Source organism: Eretmochelys imbricata, chromosome 11 (assembly GCF_965152235.1).
Source record: "Eretmochelys imbricata isolate rEreImb1 chromosome 11, rEreImb1.hap1, whole genome shotgun sequence".
Taxonomy (NCBI): domain Eukaryota; kingdom Metazoa; phylum Chordata; order Testudines; family Cheloniidae; genus Eretmochelys; species Eretmochelys imbricata.
The window spans coordinates 73,982,861-74,004,223 of record NC_135582.1 but is presented as its reverse complement, the minus strand read 5'-3'; the positions used below and the strand labels follow the sequence as shown (position 1 = coordinate 74,004,223).

Below are 21,363 nucleotides of genomic sequence, written 5' to 3'. Positions count from 1 at the left end.
GTTATAGGGAAAGGATCTTCATCCACATGCTAATTAAGAATATCATTAATGGACTATCAGATCATTCCTGTCACACCCATAACAAATTTTGATCTAGTTACGTTACAATTTAACTAATTAATTTTGCAACACCCTTGTTTGTAACATACTGTTCATCCATTAAATGCATTAGCTCCTTTCCCCCAGCCCTCCAGCAGTTGTGAACAAAGGAGACGCTGGCTGAATCATGGTAAGTCCAGTACCACTTACCCATACCAGAAGCGGGGATCATTGGAAATGCAATGGTTGAGATTCCGGTGTGCCAAAGCTTTCTTTTTATTTAAGACAAACTCTTGTAATTTCATTTTTACTTCTGTGCTTGCCACTGCACCTGAAACATCCAAAAATAAAGAGAGGTTATCTAAGCAACTTCATTTTATGAAAGCAGCAGCGAATTAAAAGTTGAAACTTTCATTCACAAAGCAACAAAAAAAATATTTAAAAAGATTGAGAGCTAAATCTTTGGCTCTCCAAGCAATGTAAAGGCTTATTTCAAAGAATAAAAGACAAAGCGGCTCCAATGAAGAACTCTTCTTTACTATCTGGCTTTGTACATAATTGCAATCTATGTCTGAAAAGGGAGATATAATCAGAGTTTTCTCATTTTCCTAAAAAAAGGTTTCTGAAGAGGATTTTTGTACTTGCATAAAAATACATGTAGAATAAAGCACTTGTAGTAGGTTTCCCAGCTTTCTTTTAATCAAAGGTATTTAGGATGAGGGGTCTTGTGCATAATCAAGTTTTTAAAATGTCACATCTGCAAGCAAAAGGGGAATGCGATGAATATCTCATATGTAGACTTTGTCTTGAGAAATCTTTCAAATAAGGATCTCTTTGTTCTATGCATCGGTGTACAATAAGACCTACACAATATTCCAATTCATTTACAAGTCTGCAATCCATTTCTTCAAATAGAAAATCTAGCATTTTAAAAAATATCTGAAATTTCAAAGCGCAGAGTTAAAATGTCAACTGTGTAATTTCTAATCATTATCTACTTCACAATAGAGACCAGTCTATTTTACAATGATGATGGATTAAAATTATCCTTCAGTTGGCAGAACTGATTCTCAGAGAGCGTTTCTGATGGAGTAACACACAGACATTTTGGTAATCATAGCAAGTAGTATATGGGGGCTCATCTAAACCACAGTGTAAGCTAATCTTCCAAAGGGATAACATCTGGAATGCAAGAAAGTCATCTGGACAGAAATATACACTGCCAAGTCATGGGTAGAAAAGTCAGCCAATATGAGCACCAGCTTTTGCTTATTATACTTAACATTTTGATGCCACCAGAGAGTTTGAAGAAAACTTTTCATTCGTCCGTGAAGAAAAAGTCCTCAAAGTTATTTGCTGAGCACTGTTTGAAGGTGCAGCATTGCTCAACGTTTTATAGGGAGTCATAAATCTTAGAAATTCATTTTTTTTGGAAAACAGCATTTCTTGTTACTTCTAGATAAAGTAGATTGGGTGGGGATCCAAAAAGGTAGTTAAAATGAGGAAGGTTTGTAGGAAGAAACATAGTACAATGATGGAGAAAGTGAGAAGGACTAAAATGTGACTAATAAGACCACACGTCTTTAAAAATACTGTCTCACTAAACAATTCTCATGTTTAATCTACTAACATCTTCAAAATAATCAAATGTGGCTAGGTTCTGGTGGCTTTGGTTAAAGATGACGGTATTTAGGAGCATCAAGCCAAATATTTGTACCGCACAGATTTTACAAAATCTCCACTGGCAAAAAAATTTTTATTGTGAGCTGAAAGGCACCACAAACATACCAAAGGAGAAACAAAAACTAAAGGTCTTCCATTCTTGGTCCAGTTCTGGGGAGACAGACAAAAATGATCCTGGCTTCATTAGCTTTGGCAATTGACTTCACCCTTCTCCAGTGTTACCTCTAGCAGAACTGGAGCTGACTCCAGAGGGTTTGAACTGGAACGCCCACCATTCTGTTACTCTGGGAAAGCATCCAAAATTAATCTGTACATCCATCGGTTCCATTCAGATTTCTATCCCACACTTCAGAAAATGGGTGAATACACAGATGTAAAAACTGATTAATTATCCTCCCTGTATCAATGTAACACATCTAAGTGTCACTTTCATGTGAATTAAAACATTTTCTGTTCTCTAGTTACAGCAGATAACAGCACGTCAAGACAGGAGACAAACTAAAACATAGTACATAAACAAGATTTAAAACTAACATTAGTAAAAAGGCAAATAGCTAACAGGACATGTCCATAAATATCACCTCGACGTTTCCTTGTTTATTGTCTATTACATTTATTCTTGGTATTATCACAGCACGTAGGACCCGCAGCCACGGCTCGGGATCCCACTGTGCTAGGTGCTATACAAACAGAACAAAAAGACAGTCCCTGACTCATAGAAATTATCTTTACTGGTCCCAACGCAGCAAAACCCATTGTGCCTCCACTGAAGTCAATGAAATGCCACACTGGTACAGAAAACTTTTTGCAGCAGGGACTGTCTTTGTCTACTGCCTAGCAAAATGAGGCCTCAATCCTTTATTGAGGCCATTAAATGCTACCCTAATAGTAATAAATAATAATAGGGGGCTATGTAATTGTACTAGATCAAAGAATGCCTACAAGAAACTAAAAGGATAAGTTAGTTACAGCAAAATCTCACTCGTGTGCATATGGGGGATGGTAGGAACATTGTGTCTGCAGAACTTTGCAAATTAGCAGGTTAGTGAACAACGCAAAAGCAATGCTAATACTTCCAAAAAGATGCTTTGTACTACTTCTGAATGTTCCAGTAAATCATAGAAAATCATAGAATATCAGGGTTGAAAGGGACCTCAGGAGGTCATCTAGTCCAACCCCCTGCTCAAAGCAGGACCAATCCCCAATTTTTGCCCCAGATCCCAAATGGCCCCCTCAAGGATTGAACTCACAACCCTGGGTTTAGCAGGCCAATGTTCAAACCACTGAGCTATCCCTCCCCCCCTCAATGGTGAAGTCCAGTGTATTTTGTAAAAAAGCAGTAGCCTTGGGAATATGACACCTAACACATTAACTCTGCTATTAATCTGTACTAAGAAGCTGGGAGAAAGCATTCTTATTGTGTGTGAAAATTAGCCATGTATGGACTGGCAACGTTCTATTGTATGGTTAGTTTAAATTAAAGGTGACCAATTGGAGGTGCCCCTTTTTTTTGTTCTTCTAGGATATAAAAAGGCTTGAACTTTTTTAGTCCTCTTCCTCTCCTCTCTGTCTGCTTAAATGGATCTCTTAAAACTTCAGGTCTTATTTACCCGATTTTTTTCTAAACGATGCTATATAAACATCACTTGCCCTTCCACACAGCATCTAAAACTGTTTTTGTTAACAGCTATTTGACTCAGATGCCTGAGAAATGCTTAGGAGAAACTCCATCTTGGTTAGACTAACAGCCTCTAGCCCTTCAATTAAAGGCAGAGACAGCTTCACCATCCACAGCTGAGGTCCTCCAACAGAACAAGGGAAGACCAGGTGACAGTAGGAGCTGGAGAGTAGGAGCCCAAATACCACCATGACCTCCTAGGTGGGAGGAGGAGGAGTAGTCATCCCTCCCCTCCTAGGTGGGGGGAGGGATAGCTCAGTGGTTTGAGCATTGGCCTGCTAAACCCAGGGTTGTGAGTTCCATCCTTGAGGGGGCCATTTAGGGATCTGGGCCAAAAATTGGGGATTGGTCCTACTTTGAGCAGGGGGTTGGACTAGATGACCTCCTGAGGTCCCTTCCAACCCTGATATTCTATGATTCTATACATGTAGAAGTAGTGTGAGAAGGGGGGAACCAGGTTTCAATGAATGCAAAGAAATAACGGGATAAAAGATAAAGAGACCATGAGTGGTGGTGTATTCATTTGAGATGGACAGGGTATTGTAGAGGGAATGGGAGACAGGAAGAAGGGAGTGGGGATGTAAGAATTAGACTGGTTTATAAAGGCTATGAGGAATAGAAGTTGCGGTAAGAAAAGGTTCTGCAGAGGGTAAAAATGGGACTAGAGCCTGAGTTGGAGCAAGGTTGGCACATGCATGGAGGCAGAAAGAGAATCCAGAGGTGGAATATGGTTTTATTACAAACTGCACATGGGAAACTGACCAGAGGTGCAGGGAAGTAGAGATGGAATGGTGAAGAGGAGAGGCGAGAGCTCTGAAAAGACAGGAAATAAGGACAGGAAAAGCGCAGAGCTGCTGAAGCCAGAGTGAATCCAGTCAGCATCATGGGAGAGATCATACAGATATGGTGCAAATAAGGCACACAACCAGATAGAGGGACAGGCTAAAAGGGAATTAACAGGCCAAATCAGCACATTAAGATACTTAATTATCGCTTAGACCGGGGTCCCCAACGTGGTGCCCACTGGGGCAGCTGTGTGCGCCCGCAGGACACCGCGCTGCCGAAATGCTGCCACTGAGCTCGGCTGCCGGAGAACCGCCCGCCGAAATGCCGCCGAGAAGCGTTGCCGTTTCTCAGCGGCATTTTGGCGATGCTGCTTCTTTCTGCTGCCGCTTCTTGGCAGCATTTCGGCAGTGAAGTGTCTGGCGCCCGCCACGGTCTTCTGAGAATAGAAATGTGCTATTCCCACAGAAAGGTTGGGACTACTGGCTTAGACTAACTAGGGTTGCCACAACTACAGTGCCACAGTTCAGAGATGGAAGGACTGCAAGCTGTGACAGCTGAAGGGCTAAGCGTGTCAAAGGCAGCTTGTGCTGCGGAAGATTGTGAAGGTCTCTGCAGCAGCAGTGGACTTTGAAATTCCATGCCTGGAAGGCTGGGGTTAGCAGAGGATTATGGGGCCATGTGTGCCTGACTGGGTGTAGTGCTTAGAACCAGTTCTAGGTCCTATTGATAATGGTAGGAAGGTAGGACAACGACAGGCAAGGTCCAGCTCTCTGCTGCTGATGCTACTGCTTGTTGTATTGTAAGAACTTAGAAGTCAAGAAAACTGAACTTGCTCTACTCTGTTTGCTAAACATTCTCCTTTTGTACTGTTGTTGTGGAAGTTATACTTTTGGTCCAAACGCATCATGACAGCATATTTCAAGTCATATACGGCAGTTTTGGTATCCTGAGATGAGAAAGCGGGGAGATGTCATTATTACGTTAACTGAAATCTGTTGGTTTTGTCTTTTACAAAATAGTACACAGTGTATTTGGTCTCATATTCGGGGGTGGGGGGAGGAGGGATAGACTTTTCTTGAATCTAGTTATTTCCTCCTTATTTTCTAGCTCAGGACCACTGTAGCTTAATTATGTTTAGCAAAATGTTAGGATGTAAGAAAAATATTTTAAGTGTTCTAAAAAGTTTAGCTGCACTGATTATACAAACACTATACCACCTTTTAAATAAAAGTATTTAAAAATAAAGAGGAAGACTGTTTCCATGATTACAACATAACATCCCAGGGTTCTAGTCTTTCTTCTGCACTTATCTGAATTTCTTTCAAAAAATATTCTTAAGATCCTTTGAGTGTTTTGTAGCCAGACTGTTTTATTGATTTTTTTAAAAAATATTTTAAATAAAAATAAAATACACATTTTACAGAGCAGATAGAACAAAGCATATATGTCATCAACAATTGATCTGAGCTAACAACAATGGGGAGCGAAGATGAAATATTTAGTTTCCACATGGTAAAAAATGATTGTCATTATTTAGGATTTATACTAAAAAGCCAACTAAATAAGAAAAGGGGAAGTATCATCTCAGACGGCAGCCAACTGCACACATCCTTGTGGTTAAGCCACAGGATTGATCCTACATGGAAAATCATCTTCACCCACTCCTCAGCATCACCAAACTACCCAATTTGTTACTGTTAAATTCTGACTCTTTTGCTTCAGTCACACCATCTCATCTAAAATAGCTCTGACGCTACATAAAAGTGTTTTATTGGGGCATTTACCAAATCTACAGCCTCCTTCATTTTGAATGGGGATTAGATTTGCTGCCTACGCTTGTAACGAGGGGGCTTGGGGTGGGGGAAATCAGACTCTAGCAAAAAAGCAGAAAAAACAATCTCCCAGTCCTGGTAGATCCTGAAAGGCATTTTGTTTCTGGAAAAGACCTTTTGGATCCTATTTTATCACAGGTCCACCCCACATATCTTATCTGGCCCCCCATTAGTATCCCCTATCCTCTCACTCTGCCTCTTCCACCTCTCACTTCCTTTCCTTGTCTCACTTTCCTGATGGAAAATCCCTAGAGTAGTTAGAAGACAATTGGAAACTTTCTAAAGGGTTTTCTGAACCATAACATGAAACTTATTTTTCTTTCTTTTTTTTAAAGAGTATATTGGTATTGCTATAAAAGAGTTCAAAATTTTTTTTATGTCCTTTGTAATTCCGTCAGAGAAAACAGCATTTCACAGCAACTGGAAGACTCTTCAAATTAGTGTCTAGTTCCGGCCACCAAGAAAGCATACTCCTTTATTCATTGTTTTTCCAATCAGGAAAGGAGGTGGGAAATGGCAGCCTCGGGAGGATTGGTAATTGGACTCCTTGCATAGCTTAGTTACTAGTTCAAATCTGTAACAGGCTGTTCTGACAGTTATTTGCAAGCTCGTCAGTACCCTATAAGGAATGATTTGGTGAGTCAGTGAAGCTTCTAATGGACAAACATTCACATTGTGAAAACTACCTCTACAAACAGCACCCTTGTTGGATGTCTCAGAGAAGTCGCTGACTGAATGGGCACTGAGTACCTCAAGTACCCTTTAAGCACTAGAGGTGGTCTCTCCAGGGCAGGACTCAGACACATTGGGAGGGAGCCTGCAGTGCTGCTGCTTGTGAGATCTATGTTCTGGGGTTAGTTGAGTTCAACCTTCAATGCTGCTGAGCACCTCTCACACGCTTCAAATCCATGTGCAAAAGGATCAGAATGAACAACTGAAATGTCTTTCATGGGGGATTTTTGTGGTCCTAAAGCAAAATACAAAGTAATGGACACTTGAAAACAATCCCAACTGTACAAAATGAGGGGGTTAACTGAGCTGTTACCACCCAAGAAAGAGACCATGGAGTCATTGTGGATAGTTCTCTGAAACCATCCACTCAGTCTGCGGTGGCAGTCAAAAAAGCAAACAGAATGTAGGAACCATTAGTATAGGGTATATAAGACAGAAAATATCATAATGCCACTATATAAATCCATGGTACACCCATACCTTAAATACCTTATGCCGTTCTGGTCACCCGGTCTCAAAAAAGATATATCAGAATTGGAAAAAGTACAGAGAAGGGCAACAAAAATTATTAGTGGCATGGAACAGCTTCCATATGAGGAGAGAATAAAAAAATGGGGACTATTCAGCTTGGAAAAGACAACTACTAAGAGGCAATGAGATAGGGGTCTATAAAATCATGAAAAGTGTGGAGAAAGTGAGTATTTTCTCCTTCACATAAGACAAGGAGTCACCCAATGAAATTAATAGGCAGCAGATTTAAAACAAACAAAAGGAAGTACTTCACACAACACTTAGTCAACCTGTGGAATTCACTGCCAGGAGACGTGAAGGCCAAAAGTGTAACTGGTTTAAAAAAAGAATCAGGAGAGAATCAGAAGGAGAACAGGTCCATCAATAGCTATTAGCCAACATGGTCAGAAATGACTCCCCATGCTATGAATCTATGTCCCTAAACATCTGACTGACAGAAACTGGGACTGGATGACAGGGGATGGATCACTGAATTTCCCTGTTCTCTTCATTCTCTCTGAAGCATCTTCCACTGGCCACTGTCAGAAGACAGGATATTGGGCTAGATGGATCGTGGATCTGACCCACTATGGCCATTCTTATGTTCTTATCATAGAATCATAGAATATCAGGGTTGGAAGGGACCTCAGGAGGTCATCTAGTCCAACCCCCTGCTCAAAGCAGGACCAATCCGCAACTAAATCATCCCAGCCAGGGCTTCGTCAAGCCTGACCTTAAGCCCTCTAAGGAAGGAGATTCCACCACCTCCCTAGGTAACGCATTCCAGTGCTTCACCACCCTCCTAGTGAAAAAGTTTTTCCTAATAACCAACCTAAATCTCCCCCACTGCAACTTGAGACCATTACTCCTTCTTCTGTCATCTGCTACCACTGAGAACAGTCTAGAGCCATCCTCTTTGGAACCCCCTTTCAGGTAGTTGAAAGCAGCTATCAAATCCCCCCTCATTCTTCTCTTTCATAGACTAAACATCCCCAGTTCCCTCAGCCTCTCCTCATAAGTCATGTGTTCCAGTCCCCTAATCAGTTTTGTTGCCCTCTGCTGGACTCTTTCCAATTTTTCCCCATCCTTCTTGTAGTGTGCGGCCCAAAACTGGACACAGTACTCCAGATGAGGTCTCACCAATGTCGAATAGAGGGGAACGATCACGTCCCCCGATCTGCTGGCAATGCCCCTACTTATACAGGCAAAAATGCCACTGGCCTTCTTGGCAACAAGGGCACACTGTTGACTCATATCCACCTTCTCGTCCACTGTAACCCCTAGGTCCTTTTCTGCAGAACTCCTGCCAAGCCATTCGGTCTCTAGTCTGTAGCAGTGCATGAGATTCTTCCATCCTAAGTGCAGGACTCTGCACTTGTCCTTGTTGAACCTCATCAGATTTCTTTTGGCCCAATCCTCCAATTTGTCTAGGGCCCTCTGTATCCTATCCCTACCCTCCAGCGTATCTACCTCTCCTCCCACTTTAGTGTCACCTGCAAACTTGCTGAGGGTGCAGTCCACGCCATCCTCCAGATCATTTATGAAGATATTGAACAAAACCGGCCCCAGGACTGACCCTTGGGGCACTCCACTTGATACCGGCTGCCAACTAGACATGGAGCCATTGATCACTACCTGTTGAGCCCAACAATCTAGCCAGCTTTCTATACATCTTATAGTCCATTCATCCAGCCCATACCTCTTTAACTTGCTGGCAAGAATACTGTGGGAGACCGTGTCAAAAGCTTTGCTAAAGTCAAGAAACAACACATCCACTGCTTTCCCTTCATCCACAGAACCAGTTATCTCGTCATAGAAGGCAATTAGATTAGTCAGGCATGACTTGCCCTTGGTGAATCTATGCTGACTTTTCCTGATCACTTTCCCCTCCTCGAAGTGCTTCAGAATTGATTCCTTGAGGACCTGCTCCATGATTTTTCCAGGGACTGAGGTGAGGCTGACTGGCCTGTAGTTCCCAGGATCCTCCTTTTTCCCTTTTTAAAGATGGGCACTACATTAGCCTTTTTCCAGTCGTCCCGGACTTTCCCCGATCGCCATGAGTTTTCAAAGATAATGGCCAATGGCTCTGCAATCACATCTGCCAACTCCTTTAGCACTCTCAGATGCAACACATCCGGTCCCATGGACTTGTGCACGTCCAGCTTTTCGAAATAGTCCCGAACCACTTCTTTCTCCACAGGGGGCCGGTCACCTCCTCCCCATGCTGTGCTGCCCAGTGCAGTGGTCTGGGAGCTGACTATGTGATGAGGAGTACTCACCTGTGTAGTAACTGACGTTCGTCGAGATGAGTGTCCCTGTGGGTGCTCCACTGTAGGTGTCAGTGCACCCCTGCACCGTTGTTCAGAGATTTTTCAAGCAGCACCCGCATCGGCTGCACATGCACAGAGCCTGCCTCACGTACCAGTCGTGTCTCAATAGTGCGCATGCGCGGCCGAACTCCTCAGTTCCTTCCCTACAACAGAGACCGCCCCAGTTCTGAAGTAGAGGGGAGGAGGGTGGGGAGTGGAGCACCCACAGGGACACTCATCTTGAAGAACATCAGTTACTTCACAGGTGAGTAACCTCCCCTTCTTCGTCGAGAGGTGTCTCTGTGGGTACTCCACTGTAGGTGCGTGAAAAGCAGTCTCTCTCAAGGAGGTAGGGACTTTGGATCTGGAAGGAATGCAGTCGATAGAATAGCTCTGCCCACGTGTGTATCGGTGATGGGCCTTTGTGTAAGAGGATAATGTTTTGCAAACATATTTTCAAAAGCCCAAATGGCAGCTCTGGAAGCGTGCTTAAAGGGGGACGTTAAGTAGAAAGACCACTGAAGCCGCCATGGATCTGGTGGAGTGAGTCCTGATAAAAGTAGTAGGAGCCACGTTCTGTAGTTGATCAGACAAATGCAACTCGAGATCCAGTTAGAAAGTCTGTGGTTAGAGATAAATGAGCCCTTAGAGCGTTCTGCAATGGTGACGAACAGCTTTTCGGAACCCCTGAAGGTTTTAGTCCTGTCAAAGTAGGAGGACAAAGCTCTGTGGACGTCCAAAGTGTGCATCATAGATTCAAAGGAATTCACATGTGGTTTTGGAAAAGGTAGGAAGATGGATAGGCTCATTGATGTGGAAAGATGAGTGCACCTCCGGTAGAATTTCGGGGAGTAAGCATAGGGGGACTTTGTCCTTAAAAAATATGGTGTATGGCGGATCTGCCATAAATACTGCCATTTCTCCTGCGCGTCTCACAGAGGCAATTGCTACCAGAAATGCAGTTTTCATTGAGAGATGTAGGAGGGAACATGTGGCTAATGATTCAAATGGTTTTTGGGTTAGGCATGTTAAGACTAAGTGAAGGTCCCAAGGTGGATTAGGCGGTTTGATGTCTGGGTATAGGGTTTGAAGTCCCTTAAGGAATTGCTTAGTAATGGAGTGAGCAGAGATAGTCCTATCGTTGATGGCATCAAGGAACATTGTAACTGGGGCCAAGTGGACTTTGATGGGACTCAGGGAGAGTCCAGAGAGTTTAACCTCTAACAGATAGTTGAGGATTAGTGGGAGAGGCGCGGAAAAAAGGAGCAGTTTCTGTGACAGCCTACCAGTGTGTAAATCTTGTCTGGTTATGAAGGCAAGTGGTGCATGTAGAATTTGTTGTGCTATAGAGTACATTTCGAACCTGCTCCGAGCAAGTTCGCTCAGCATGAGAGAACCATGAAGGAACCAAACCTTGAGGTGCAACATGGTTAAAGTGGGGTGGAGTAGTAGGCTGTGTTGTTGGGACAAGAGATTCAAGCAGAGGGGTAGTGGGATGCATGAGGAAAGCGACATCTTGATAAAAAAAAGGGTACCATGACTATCTGGGCCATATCATTATGACCCTGGCTTGGTCTGTTCGAATTTTTATCAGTAATTTGTGTATGAGCGGTATCAGGGAAATGCATACATTACGTCGGTATTCCATGGGAACATGAACACATCCCCCGAGGCGTGTTTGCCTAGTCCTGCTCTGGAACAAAATCTTGGGCATTTCTTGTTTGCTGCAGTTGTGAAAAGATCTGTGGTTGGGTATCCCCATGTGTGGAATATGTCTAGTACTATATCCTCGTTTAGTTCCCATTCGTGGTCTATGGGAAATTTTCTGCTGAGGTCGTCGCAGTGTATTGAAAGAGCCAAGGAAATATGCAGCTGATATTCAGACATTGTGTCTGAGACACCAGTTCCATTGCTTCTGTACAAAGGGAGTAGGATCACGCTGCCCCCTTGCCTGTTTACATAGAACATGCAGGCAATGTTGTCGGTCATTATCCTGACATGTTGGTTTTGTATGAAGGGGAGAAATTGGAGGCAGGCATTGCGTATCTCTCGGAGTTCTAAATGTTGATGTGAAGGGACATCTTGGCTGGAGACGAAAGCCTTTGGGCAGTGTATTGGGGCATGTGTACTCCCTATCCCGTAAGGGATGTGTCTGTAGTTATGACAACCGACAGGACATCCTGTAGAAAGGGGACCTCAGAGCAAAGATTGTGAGGCAATAAGGGAGTCCTTGACTCTGGGAGGTATGTATAAAAGTTTGTTCAGACCACGGATATTTGGACTGTAGACAGTGGACATCCAGCTTTGGAAACACCTCATGAAGAGGTGAGCATTCCTGACTACAGAAGTGGAAGAGGCCACGTGGCCTCAGAGTTGTAGGCAAGCTGGTGCAGCCACTTGTGGACTATTGCACAGCTTGGGAATGAAAAGGTTGATGGTGTTAAACAGGTGGAGCGGGAGAGATGCTATTCTTTTGCTTGAGTCAACAGTTGCTCCTATGAACTCCAGTTGTTGGGTGGGAGTAAGTGTAGATTTTCTTTGTTCATTTGACCAAGAGCATGAAAACATTGGACTGTCCGTTGTGTGGACTGAATGGCTTCTTGGTAGGTCCTGGCTTTGAAAAGGCAGCTGTTGAGGTAAGTAAAAATTATGATTCCCTGCCTTCTTAGATGAGCTGTTATGACTGTGAGAAGTTTGGAAAAAACATGAGGCGCAGTCGAGAGGCCAAAAGGTAGGATCCTGTGCTGGTAGAGTTGTGAGCCCAGAACGAAGTGAATAAAATGTCTGGGCAGGATGTATGGTCACAGAAACATAAGCATCCTGCAGGTCGAGGACTGAAAACCAATCTCCCTGTTCCAGTGCTGGAATTATGGTTACAAGAGTCATTTAAAAAAAAAATTATTTAACAAATTTATTGGAAGCATCTGAGGTCGAGAATGGGTCGCCATCCCCTGTTTTCTTTTGTGTTAAAAAGTAATGGGAGAACCACCCTTTTCCTCTGTGTTGGTCAGGCACTGGTTCTACTGCTCCTAACTGGAGGTGGTGATGCACCTCTTAGTGGAGAAGCTGTTTGTGAGAGGGGTCCCTGAAAAGGGACGGGGGGGTGGTGAAAGGGGAGGGGGGCAAAGATAGGAAGGGAATGGGCATTGAAGTAGGGACGATGTTTTCTATACCTCCGATCACATCTTCAAATTTGCTTATTAGTGGGAGGGGGTTGACATGGAGCCGATGAATTGGTAAGGCGACATTGATATTTTGGTCACTGACATTGTTGTTTATATGGTCAATGACTTTGTTGAGTATACGTTGGGTAGCGTGGATGTTGGTAAGGTTGGTATCTATATTGTCTCCTCCTGTTTGCATGGGTTTGGATACTGTGAGACTGTAATGTCGCTCTCGAGTCATTCATGGAGTGAAGCACATCATTGGTGTTACTGGCAAATAATTTTTCACCATCAAAGGGGAGATCTTCTATGGTATTCTGAACCTCAGGAGGAAAAGACAACGATGAAAGCCATGAAGCTCGACGCATCATGACTGCTGTAAAAGTGGACCTCGCAGCTGTATTAGCAACATCAAGCCCAGCTTGTAGTGCGGTCCAGGAGACGATTTGTCCCTCAGAGACTATGGCTTTAAACTGATGTGGGGGGGGGGGGCGTTGCCCTCTGGAATGTCACCAATAAAGTCCATGAGTTTCTCATAATTTTTGTGGTCATATTTTGCCAGAACGGCAGCATAATTAGATATCCAGAATTGTAATGTGAACGAAGCATACACTTTACGACCAAGCAGGTCCAGCCTTTTACTGTCTTTATCAGTTGGGTAGACCTGGGAAACTGGTGTTTGTTCTTTTGGTTAGCTGCCTCTACTACCAATGTGTTTGTCGGTAGGTGAGTAAAAAGGAACTCAGACCCTTTAGAAGGAATAAAATATTTCCAGGTAGCTTGCTTACAGGTAGGTGTGCTAGTAGCCGGTGCCTGCCATATGGTTTTGGCAGGATCCATAATGGCTGAATTTATAGGTAAGGTAATCTTGGATGTGGAGGAAGGTTGCAGGATGTCAGTCAACTCATGCTGGTTTTCAGAAACTTCTTCCAGGTTAATCCTCAACTCGTTGGCGGCTCATTTGAAGAGGTCTTGAAGTTTTAAGATATCATCCAACAGCATTGGTGGGGGAGGTAGTATAGCCTCATCCTGTGTGGATATGGGCTCCATAAGGGTTGGGGAAGCATGTGTAGCGTGTTCATCCAAGTATGGACTAACAGCTTGTTGTTTGTCTCATTCGTAGCCATACGCACTGGTCATGGCGAGTGCATTACTCTTATTTTTGGCATCTTGGTGATCATAGTGGAATCACTTATATGGTGCCCATGGACCCCAGTATTGCCACTGACCAGGGAAAGGCATAGGTCATACCATCCACAGGTTTGTATACCAGGGAGGGAGGTCTTTGATGAGCGAAGACCTAGATTTTCTGTGACCAGTGCTGATCTGGGTCTGAGACTGAGAGAACTGGTATGGTGAAAAGTCCCCCTGCACTATGGTTTCCTCATCAGTAGAAAAGTGAGATAAAGCTAGAGACAGGTGTCCGGACCGCATGCGAATGTCCAGAGAAAAACAGGTGTCAAGTAGAGGTGACTGTAGGTTAGGTGACACCTGTAGGTCCGGTGAATGAACGAACTGCAGTGCCGGAGAGCCTGTGTGAGATAAACCCTCCGCTAGGAGTGCCTGCGGCACTGGAGGGTTGGTCGCCACCGACATTCTCTGCACCGTAGCGCTCAATGCATGCACTGAGGTCGGTGGTGCCGGGGAGGTAAGCGCAGCCCGCGTCTGTTCTGGCAAGGTCATCTCTGCTGGCACCGTGTCCACTGCGGTGCCAGATGGTGCCATGAGAGAGCCAGGCAACTGGAAGCCTGAAGCCTCGGCACTGGGAACTTGCACTGTCGCCGCAGCCACAGGCGGGATTAGCGCGATGCTGGGGGAACCGATGCATCAAAGGTGCTGAGCCCGGGGAAGGTCTGCATAGAAGAAATAGACATGCCCAGCAATCTTTTTGCTTATGTTTCCCTTCTGGGTGAGGGAGGCAGCCATTTTCTTGTTTCATCCTTTTTGGAGGCGGGAGGGCTGCGGTTAACTGGGGAGCCCGTACCTGGGTGAGAAGCAGGTCCAAGTGACTTCTGCCCAAGAATCATTTTCAGGCGGAGTTCTCTGTCTTTACATGCCCGGGATTTTAATTTGGAACAATGAGCACATTTTGAGGAAGGAGGGACTCCCCCAGGCATTTTATACACTGAGAGTGACCATCCGAGATAGGGATGACATCCCTGCATGTAGTGCACCGCTTAAATCCTGGGGAGCCAGGCATATTAGTGTTGGCTGGAGGGACAAGCGGGAACAATTTTTTTTTTTTAAAGGGATGAACTTATCTAGTAACTAGAGTGCTAAACCAAGGGGAAAGAAGACTGTAGAATGGGTAAGAGAAAAAGTTTTAAAGCGTCTGCTGTAGGTCCGACTTCGGCCGGAGACAGTAGAGAAGGAACAGAGGAGTTCAGCTGTGCATGTGCACTTTTAAGACAAGACTGGTAAGTGAGGCAGGCTCCGCGCATGTGCAGCTGATACGGGTACTACAGTAAAAAGCTCTGAACAACGGCGCAAGGGCACACCGATACCTACAGTGGAGCACCCACAGGGACACCTCTCAAAGAAGAAAATAATTTTACTGCATCTTGTTGCACACTTTTTCTTGGGTACTATCACATACGCAAGAGCAAACTATACTTTGTAAGGTATAAAGAAATACTTTCAGAATTTAGATATTTTATTTTATGTATATAAAAAACAAAATTGAGGGCTCGGATACAGTTTCATCTTTTCTTTATTCTCAATCCCGTCTCACAGTTAACATGAGAATTTCATGCAACCAGTCTCTGTATGCAGAGAGCCACGGATGTTTCATGAGCTTTGTAAACTGTCTTCGTACAATCACAGTGTAAGACAGAGTGCCATGGGCACCAGTCTATTCACCTACTGTCGACTCCATCACTGAAATAAACCATCTTGCTGCTACTTACTTTCTTTTCCTTTCTCTTTGTTTTTTAGCTGTTGTAGTTTCTGTTCTCTATGCTGCTTCTCCAGCTCTTGTTCCTGTCGATGTTGCTCCAACTTTCTCTGGTGCTCCAAGAGCTCCTGCTGATGTTTCATTGCTAGCATTTCCTGTTGCTGCTGTTGAGAAGCGAAAGGAAAAAAGAAGTGAATGCACGCAATCTGACCACCCAAAGCCTTCATACCACAATGTGCCAAACAGAAACTGTTATACCTTGATGCTAATGTGTTTTAATACATTTAACCAAACAATGAAAGAACATTTCTCCTTGTGCAAATGGTTCCTGCATTACGATGGGCAGGTCACTCCACTCATCCTCATTCCAAATTTAAAAGAGAGTACATGCTAAATTATGGCTAGCCTCTTCGGGGGTGTGGTACAAGATGACTCTGGCTTAACTTTTGTGGCCCTGTGCAGGAGCTGGTTACAATCAGAGCCCCTGTACTTAGTGAGCAATGGACCAATTAGTTAAATAGCATTAGCTTCTCCAAAAGAGGTGGGGCTATGCTCATCAATCCACAGTTGGTTCCACATGGAAGGAAGGACAATGATCAGAGCCACCAGAGTTCCAGAAAGGCATTTTGTCTAAGCCCGTTTCAATGGCTCCTGGATCGCCCAATAGTGTAGCATGCATCTGCACCACCATCCACACAAGCCTGTGGCAGAAGAGCCCTAAAACAACTGTGCTCACCGACTGGTCAATTTCAGGCACTTCAGCAGGTTCTCACTTGCCTCAGGTTGTCATGATCATTTTTAAATTATTCTCTTTGGAATCATGCCCTAAGGAAGTTTTGGAATAGCCTTCCAAGGGAAGCAGTGGGGGCAAAAGATCTATCTGGCTTTAAGATTAAACTCGATAAATTTATGGAGGAGATGGTATGAAGGGATAACATGATTTTGGTAATTAATTGATCTTTAAATATTCATGGTAAATAGGTGGCCTGTGATGGGATGTTAGATGGGGTGGGATCTGAGTTACCCAGGAAAGAATTTTCTGTAGGATCTGGCTGGTGAATCTTGCCCATATGCTCAGACTTTAGCTGATCCCCATCTTGGGGCCGGGAAGGAATTTTCCTCCAGGGCAGATTGGAAGAGGCCCTGGAGGTTTTTCACCTTCCTCTGTAGCATGGGGCACGGGTCACTTGCTGGAAGATTCTCTGCTCCTTGAAGTCTTTAAACCACGATTTGAGGACTTCAATACCTCAGATGTAGGTGAGAGGTTTTTCGCAGGAGTGGGTGGGTGAGATTCTGTGGCCTGCGTTGTGCAGGAGGTCAGACTAGATGATCATAATGGTCCCTTCTGACCTTAGTATCTATGAATCTATGATACATGAATAAACATTTCTTAACTGAGGCCCTACGTACGGTTAGGTAATTCAAACCAACAAACCACTACTGGTACAAAGTTCAGTTACATCGCTGCATACCGAAGTAAGATACACTGATGAAAACCCAGTTTTGTGCTGATGCAGCATATCTACATTACAGGCTTGCACCAGTGTAACCAACATCAATGTAATTGCACTGGTGAAAAAATTGCCTAGTTTAGCCTGGGCCTGAGTACTATATAGCTATTGTGCATTTTTAACTAACACATTTGCATTTGTAAGCATTCTTGATCAATTGAAATGGTTTATAAGAAAATTATTATAACCAAAAATACCATGACTATATTAAGACAATGTTATTGAGGTTACAAAATGAGAACCTCACAAATTAGTAAAGTGCCAGAATAAAAGTTGTCTGAGCCCAATGAATTTGAACTCATCTTTGCCACACCCCTCAGAGGTAGGTAGAGTTTTCACAGAAGAACTGAGATACAGGGAGATGAGGGCCAAAATCTGCAAAAATCTCCAATAATTTTGGGTACCTATCTTGAGACACCAAGACCTGATTTTTCAGAGTATTTAATGATTTTAAATAGCACTTCACATGTTCAAAGTACTGTACAGATATTACGTAATTAATCCTCACAACTCCCCTGTGAGGAAGTTAAGTACTGTTGCCCCTTTGGCTCAAGTGGTCAGCCAATATCCAGGGCCTTCGAGGCTGTTTTAATGAGGAGAGAGATGAGATGAGTCAGGTGTATTTTTTGGTGCACACCTGTTTAGTTACAAAGACCGTACACTGTTTTCCCTGCACAGTAGAAAAAAACAAGAGCAAGCAGTTTCTTACTCTCGGTTTCCAAGTTTGCCCTTCCAGTCAGGTCTATGCCCAAGGAGCTCTGTCTCTCTGCTCACAACTGCTTCTCATGCCTTCTGCTCACCGGCTTCTCTAACACACACACAATTTGCCAAACAGTCCCCTAGTCCCTGCATTTGCACCAGTTCCAGAGAAATGTTCAGAGCACACAGTTTAGCCCTATCCAGGTTTTGCCATGCAGCCCAGTGAGCTGGGCAGCAGCCTGAGCCCAGAAGTCTATACAGCACTGAAAGCCCTGCAGCCCAAGTCAGAGCTGGATGGTACTGGCCAGCTGCAGAGGCTTTTTAGCCATGTAGACATATACAATAGCAAAGCCAGCATTAGCACTGAGGACCTCCTGAATCCCAGCACTCCATACCATACAGCCTTTACTCCCAGAGGGTCTGACATCCACAGCACCACTGATTTCATTTATCACTGTGAGTGCTTAACATTTCTGAAAATCAGGTTTTTAAATTTGGACATCTAGAAGATGAGGAACACACAGTTAGTGACCATGTGTGAAAGTTTTGATTGAAGTGATTTGCCCAGCATCACATACAAAGTCCCAGCCCAGTGCACCATCCCCTAGGAAAATACCTAGCAAAAGGTATTTTCATGGGACATGGGGAGGTCAGCAGTAGGATGAGAATCCATTTAATCTCCTAGCGCACTAGGGTGGGTGAATGCGCAGCATTAACATAATGTTCAGTGTTGTAATGGCAAGCCAGGAGCCAGCTGCACTGAGCAAAAAAACAGACGAGAAATGACAATTTTTAGTAGTAAATAACTTGGCCACATGAGAATGGTTTTCCATGGGGCCACAAAAAGGCACCTTCCTCATAACAGGACTAGTCTCCTGCCAAATTTCAAGTTCCCACCACAAATCTTGGAAATATTAGAGCTCTTTAAAAAAGAAGCTCCACCTAAATATATGGGTTATCATCACTCCTACAATGCTTCCAGATTTCATTTGCATCCTGTGTGTTAAGACAGAATGTTCCGCATATTTCAATTACATATATTACTACGCCGCAGATTACTCAGAGTACAGGAACATGTTTGCTCACTGGCTTGAGTTACCATAATCACATTACTCCCGCCTTGCATTCTTTACCTTGGCAGCTTATAAACTAGTAGATTGATTTTAATTTGGCACTGTTGACTTTTAAAACCCTTAGTGGACCCTGGCGATAGTTGAGACTTCTTCCTTCAGCCTTGACTTAATGAGTATCTGTGCTCAGATACCACCCACTGTCAAAACTTCCCACCACCCTGTCTTAACTGGGAGGGGATTGGGCCAGAGCTGTGGTAGGATTTCTAACTTGCCTCCCCCTCAAGAAAAAGAATCTCACTCCATCTCTCTCCAGTTTTAGAAAGTATCACACACCTTTTTAAAATCCAAAGATGTTTTGCTTATTTATAAAATATGTTTTTGCTACTGTGGCCCTGTATTGATTGCTTTTTTCCTCCCTTTTTTATACTGTGTTTTTATTTGTTAAACTTTTTGATAGCTGTCTTTTGTGGGTTTTTTTTTAAGTGGTGCCATTGAGATTTTTAGCACAGTGCGCTTCTGTAGGGGGCAAATTATAAACAAAGTTATTATAAAATTCTATACAAGCATGTGGAAAGAAAGGAGTAATGCCTGTATATGCTGCAATCTAACTGGCTAACTATTCAGAGTTTTAAACATTCCTCTATCATTTTTTACTAAAATTTTAAGCATATTAACTACTATATAATGCAGAACTACTTACAATTACATTAATTGCAAATACTGTGGTCTATTCATAATGTTCTAGTTCAACCCACTTAAACAACTGAGAGCAATTCAGGATTTAACCACATAGAAAAATAAAACCTCCAGAAGTCCAATTTTTTGTTTTTTAATTAAGTAGCAGCATCCACTAACACTTCTCTGTTGGAAGAAAAAAATATCATTACAGACTTACAACAAGTCCACCACATGGTGGCTATTATAACCTAGAAAGTATGCAAATGAAAAATAATTTTTGCACGATGTTTAAAAAGGTTTGGGGTTTTTTAAAAATGAAATCAGGAGCCTTTTTTCTCCATCTGCAGTCTGCTGGGCTTAGCATGTTATGCTTCCTGGAATGGCTTAAATACACAGATGTTTTAGAAGGAATTGTTTTTTCATGAACATCTGTAGTGAAATGTAAATGAAGAAGAAAAGAAGTGAAGACAGATTTGTACCGGATTTCTTCTAAAAATTTCATTAAAGATGTATTGTTTCTGCTGGAGTTCCAATCCACTCTCTAACAAGTATACTCGCTGTAGATTATGAATCTTTTCAGAGAAAAGAAATGAAAAAAAGCCTGCCTTATTGAAGAGAAGAGACAGCATTTTAGATCATGTTGTTAGGACAAAGTGAAATGAGGTCTCCTGTAGACTCTGGCAATAATGACAAACGCAGAACCCCAATATAGACACAGCAGAAAAGTGGATTTTTCCTACATTGCAAATAGAGACTTCCCTCTTTTCCTACTGTTTGTGTGATAGCACATAAAGCAGGAATATATTGCCCATAGTTACTATTCATAAGTGTCTTTTGAAATACAATTCTATATAAGCAAAGAAATGTTTAGATGGGTTTGTTAAGGCTTATTAGTTATCCTAGTAAGAACCCTCTCTCATACCTTTATAAAACAGTAGGAGACACTATCACCAAACTCTGTTACAGGCAAGTCTACCAATTGCAATTCTGCAATGCTCATATGTTAATTGCACAGTTCTTTTAAAAGTATGTTTTTTCTTGCAACACAAGAAAAATTAAATATTTAAAACAAAATAAAATTATATGGGATGGGCAAGCCCCTGCCTTAGGACTAATTCCAGAACATATCGTAATTTGAAGAGTGTACTGTGAAAAATATGGATACTGTATTAGTAAGAGTGCAGCAGGGAACATCTGAATAAGGGGCTCTTGCCAAAATAAATATTTGTAAATATTTATAACTATAGGGATTCCTGCATATGCTTAATATCACTGCTTCTACTATTCACGAAAAACGAACAAATGCTTAACTGTACCTGTAGCTAAAGCTTCTGAGGCTCCAATGGCATATATTAATGCTAATAAATGTATTCAGGAAAATGTAGTGGATTTAATGGCATTTATCATTTTACAGCTAAATGTGAAGACAACAGTACAACAAGTATCAACCACATTTACTAAAATGACTTTTTTTCCATTCTCTTCAATCAAATCAGGTTTATTTAGAAAACAGAGGGAAGCAAACCACAGCATTTTAAATAAATACATTCTAAACTTATTTTCTTTTCAACTGTACCAAGTAAAGCAGCTAAAATAGAATCCCTCAGTCATTACAATAAACATGGAAACAGAGATACTGCTAATTAAAGCTCTCATTGATATTATTCCTAAAGAAATACAATATAGTCATGGAGACCAAGTGTCACTAAAACTCAATTTACCACAACAAATGCCACTACATTTCCTAATAAGATGGGGCCAGCCACAGACAGAAAC

The 21,363-nt window shown here is 42.8% G+C and overlaps 1 protein-coding gene across 12 annotated transcripts in view; it reads right to left on the bottom strand.

The window, feature by feature from the left end:
* HDAC4 (histone deacetylase 4) overlaps nucleotides 1-21,363 on the bottom strand; it is a 474,722-nt gene that overhangs the window by 171,318 nt on the left and 282,041 nt on the right. For all 12 annotated transcript variants that reach the window (XM_077830169.1, XM_077830172.1, XM_077830164.1 and 9 more), the window contains 2 exons: nucleotides 15,640-15,790; nucleotides 250-370 (listed from right to left, as the gene is read on the bottom strand). In XM_077830169.1, coding sequence (XP_077686295.1) covers nucleotides 250-370; nucleotides 15,640-15,790 — 272 coding nt within the window. The remainder of the gene's footprint in view (nucleotides 1-249; nucleotides 371-15,639; nucleotides 15,791-21,363) is intronic.